General features: G+C 44.4%; 1 protein-coding gene across 1 annotated transcript; it reads left to right on the top strand.

Moving 5' to 3' along the window:
- Window positions 1–3: 3 nt before the first annotated feature.
- LOC117940877 (RNA-binding protein NOB1-like) lies at window positions 4–4092 on the top strand (the record flags this gene model as incomplete). Its single annotated transcript, XM_034865998.1, has 7 exons — window positions 4–46; window positions 467–600; window positions 1872–1943; window positions 2024–2155; window positions 3282–3404; window positions 3584–3814; window positions 3948–4092. Coding segments are annotated over 7 exons (837 nt in total), but the record flags the coding sequence as incomplete, so codon positions are not given.
- Between the last annotated feature and the right edge of the window lie 69 nt (window positions 4093–4161).

The raw sequence follows: 4161 nt of genomic DNA, 5'->3' as shown, positions 1-4161 counted from the left end.
TACGTCTACACCCCCTCATCCTTTAGACATGAACACATCAGACTGGGTAACTAAAGCTACGTCTACACTCCCTCATCCACGTCCATATTAACACGTCTGACATCGCACATCACATGACCATTTACACACACACACACACACACACACACACACACACACACACACACACAGTTTTTAGTTTTTCTTTTTCTTAATTTTTGTTTCTTTTATTCAATTTTGTTTTACTATGTTTTTCCATTTTTTCCCCAATGTTTCTGTCTTTTCTTCTTCTTCAATCTCTCTCTTTTTCAAATTTTTAGTTTTTTTTTTCAACGTTTCTGTCTCTTTTTCCCAGTTTTTCTTTTTTCAATGTTTGTCTCTTTTTCCATTTTTTCCAATGTTTTTGTCTCTCTTCTCCGTCCATGCAGAGATGTCCCAGTCCTCCCGAGACATCTGTCTCACTCTCTGCTTGTGTCCTTTGTCTCAGTGACGGAGTTCTCCAAGAAGACCGGAGACTACCCGAGTCTGTCGGCGACCGACATCAAGGTCCTGGCTCTGACCTACCAGCTGGAGCTGGAGCACGTGGGCGCCCAGCACCTGAAGAAGGAGCCGCAGATCAAGGTACCCCGGACGGACCTCAGACGTTCAGACAAACCCCGTTCGGTTTCTATAGTCATGTCTCATTTTTTACTTTCTCACTTTTACTAAAATTGTCGCTTTTTTTGATGCTTTTTTCCAACATTTAAAATAAAAAAAAATTACGATTTTGCTGCTTCTATTCAACGTTTTTTTTTTGTTTTTTTTTTTTGCAACATTTTTCAAATTTTTTCTCACTTTGTTTCCGATGTTTTCGTTCCGATCGTCGGACGCCTGCGTCTCGTCGTCAACAACACAGACAATCCCACTCTAAGGGAACCAGTTATTACATGTTTAGAATGTAAAGATAGAAATGAATTTAATATTGTTAATCTTTTTATTTTATTAGGTACGTCTCATATTCATAAATCTAAAAATATACATAAATTCAGGACCGTGTTTTAAACTCCTCCAAAAAGAAATATGACTTATTTTGAGCCAAAAGTTTGGACTCGCCTCCTCATTCAATGCGTCTCCTTTGTTTTTATTAAAAACACGTGTCACGTCTCCGGCTCCCGAAGTTACCGTCCTCCCGGTTAACATGGCGGTACCTTTGGTTGTCACGGCTCCGTGTTGATGTAGATTATCAGCAGAGTTAACGAGAAAAAAACGCTTTTTCATAAAGTATCAACATTCAAATTTTTGTGTTCAGCGCTTTATGCTAATTTCTTAAATATTTACATACAAGCTGTTTTCCTCATTCTTGATACTTAAACTTGTTTTTTTCTTATTTATATAATTTTATTCTTATATTAATGACCTTATCTGTTTATTGCCTATTGGTGGAGAGCTTTTGTCTGTCAGTATGTTTGTGATATGTATGTTTTTAATGTCTAATTGGGACTGTAATGTATTTTTAGCCTTTAATCCTCGTGTTTTCTTCCCGTTGACCATGAAAAGAAATTATCAAATTTTTCTGACATTTTTGTCACTTCTTCAATTTATTAGGTCCTTTTTTTTAAATGTATTTTCCAAAGTTGTTTGGTATTTCTCATGATGACATTTACAGCTTATTTCGAAGGCCCATTTATTTTTTGTGATGATCAGAAAATTTGTCAAATTTTGACCCGAGGCCAACACGAGGATTAGGGACGCCCTCAAAAACCAGCTGCTCCATCTCAAGGGGTTATTCCTCATAAAGATCTTCTTCTGATTTCCTCTAAGCTCTGTAAGCCCGCCCCCCCACCCGTCCCCCGTGGTGGAGTCCTATGTGTCCAGGTGTAGTTTCAGTACCATTAGAGTGTTTTGTGTTGCAGGTTAACATCCAGACCACACAGCGCCACCCAGAGACCCCCCTCAACGTCGCAGGCTTCCACTTCCCCGCCAAGGTAAAGACTCACCGCTCTCTCACCAGACTTCTCTAAACCTCAACGCTGAGTGGAGTAATGAAGCCTAAACCTGTCCCCAGAAACCCGCGGACAGTGTGAACGTCCGACGGACGGAGACGACAGAGGAGACGGAGGACGGCCACGAGTTCAACAGCTTCCAGTTCTGGAGAGCGCCGCTGCCATCCATCGGCACCGAGCTGCTGGATCTGCTGGTGAGTCTCAGGGACACGCCACTTATTGGGACTTTGTCTTATTCAGCGTGTCCCCCAGAGGGAGATAAGTCCATGCACACCCTTATTGGGACGTTGTCTTATTCAGCGTGTCCCCCAGAGGGACATAAGTCCCTAAAATATGTAATATTACAAGTTTCCTTGAAAATTAATTTTAAAATTCTTTACCATTATTCTGTGTATAAAACGCTACTTTAATGGACTACAGACTTAGAGACGTCCAGACGTCCTCGTCTCATCTTAGACCCCCTTTTTTGCAGTCTGTTGGTCAGGTGGTACATGGCTTAACCCTCATGTTGTCTTCATGTTGTCCCCATGTTGTCCCCATGTTGTCCTCATGTTGTCTCCCTGTTGTCCCCATGTTGTCCCCATGTTGTCCTCATGTTGTCTCCATGTTGTCCTCATGTTGTCTTCATGTTGCCCTTGTGTTGTCTTCATGTTTTCTTCATGCTGCCCTCATTTTGTACTCATGTTGTCTCCATGTTGTCCTCATGTTGTCCCCATGTTGTCCTCATGTTGTCCTCATGTTGTCTTCATGTTGTCCCCATGTTGTCCCCATGTTGTCCCCATGTTTTCTTCATGCTGCCCTCATTTTGTCCTCATGTTGTCCCCATGTTGTCCCCATGTTGCCCTCATGTTGTCCTCATGTCGTCCCCATGTTGTCCCCATGTTGTCCCCATGTTGTCCTCATGTTGCCCTCATGTTGTCCTCATGTCGTCCTCATGTTGTCCCCAGACATATTCCATTCCTTTAATTTTAGTCTCAATAATTCCTAATTTCTGCTTTTCTAACTCAAACATTAGGTATAATTTCCTATAAATGAGGTTTATTGACCATAAATTACAAAAATAACAAAATCTAAAGTTAATAAGTTAGTGTTACGTAGTGTTAAAGGTAAAAAAGGGACAAAAACGTAAGAAAAAGATAAAAACATTGATTACAAAAACAGTTGATTTTCAGTTTTGACGTGAAGACAACGCGGGGTTAGAGAAACTGTTCAGAGCTTTATTGAGAAAGAGAAGCTGTCCCGTACCAGACGGTCCAAGGAGGAAAACCTGCTGTGCATGAGACTGAAACTAGACCGGTCTGTGTGCTGGTCCCCCTCCAGGACCCGGTGGAGGTTCTGAATTCGAAGAACAAACCGAAACAGACGGACCGCGACGAGTTCAACAGCTTCCAGTTCTGGAGAGAACCGCTGGCCTCCATCGACGACGGCCTGCTGGACCTGCTGGTGAGTCTCAGGGGGACTCCACTCAGGCCGGGGGTCTGTGGGGGTCCGTGGGGGTCTATGGGAGTCCATTGGGGTCTGTTGGAGTTGAGACAGACAGAGAGATGGAAAGATAGAGACCCAGAGACAGACGGAAAGACAGACATATGACCTAAAAGTGATGTTGTCCGTCTGTCTTTCAGAAAGCGGACTCCGCCTCCTCGCCGTCCGAGAGCGGGTTGGACACGGCGCCGCAGCCAGGCGACCAATCAGACGACGAGGACAAGGAGAACGAGCCTGAAGACGAGGAGGACGAGGACGGGGGGGGCTGGATCACGCCCGGTAACATCCGGCAGGTGAAGATGGAGTCGGGGGACTGGACGGCTCCGGCAGACGTCACCGTCGGGTGTCTCACCACCGACTTCGCCATGCAGGTAACGGACGCCGTGTGTGTGTGTGTGTGTTTGTGTCATTGTGTCATTGTTTACTGGTTATGTCATACATACCCGAGGAACACTTAAAGGATTGTTGTTGTTTTAAATATGAAACTCTGTCTCCTGTTTCCAGAACGTTCTGATCCAGATGGGACTCCACGTCCTCTCCGTCAACGGGATGCTGATCAAAGAGGCGAGGAACTACATCCTGAGGTGTCACGCCTGCTTTAAGTGAGTCAACGTCCACTACACCCCCGAGGAAGACACAGACAACGTCCCTGTTAGTGATGGCGTTACATAGTCTGTCCACCAGAGGACACTCTACAACGTCCCTGTTAGTGATGGCG

Source organism: Etheostoma cragini, unplaced genomic scaffold (assembly GCF_013103735.1).
Source record: "Etheostoma cragini isolate CJK2018 unplaced genomic scaffold, CSU_Ecrag_1.0 ScbMSFa_359, whole genome shotgun sequence".
NCBI lineage: Eukaryota > Metazoa > Chordata > Actinopteri > Perciformes > Percidae > Etheostoma > Etheostoma cragini.
The sequence above is the reverse complement of the archived record's forward strand: the minus strand, read 5'-3'. Positions and strand labels throughout refer to the sequence as shown.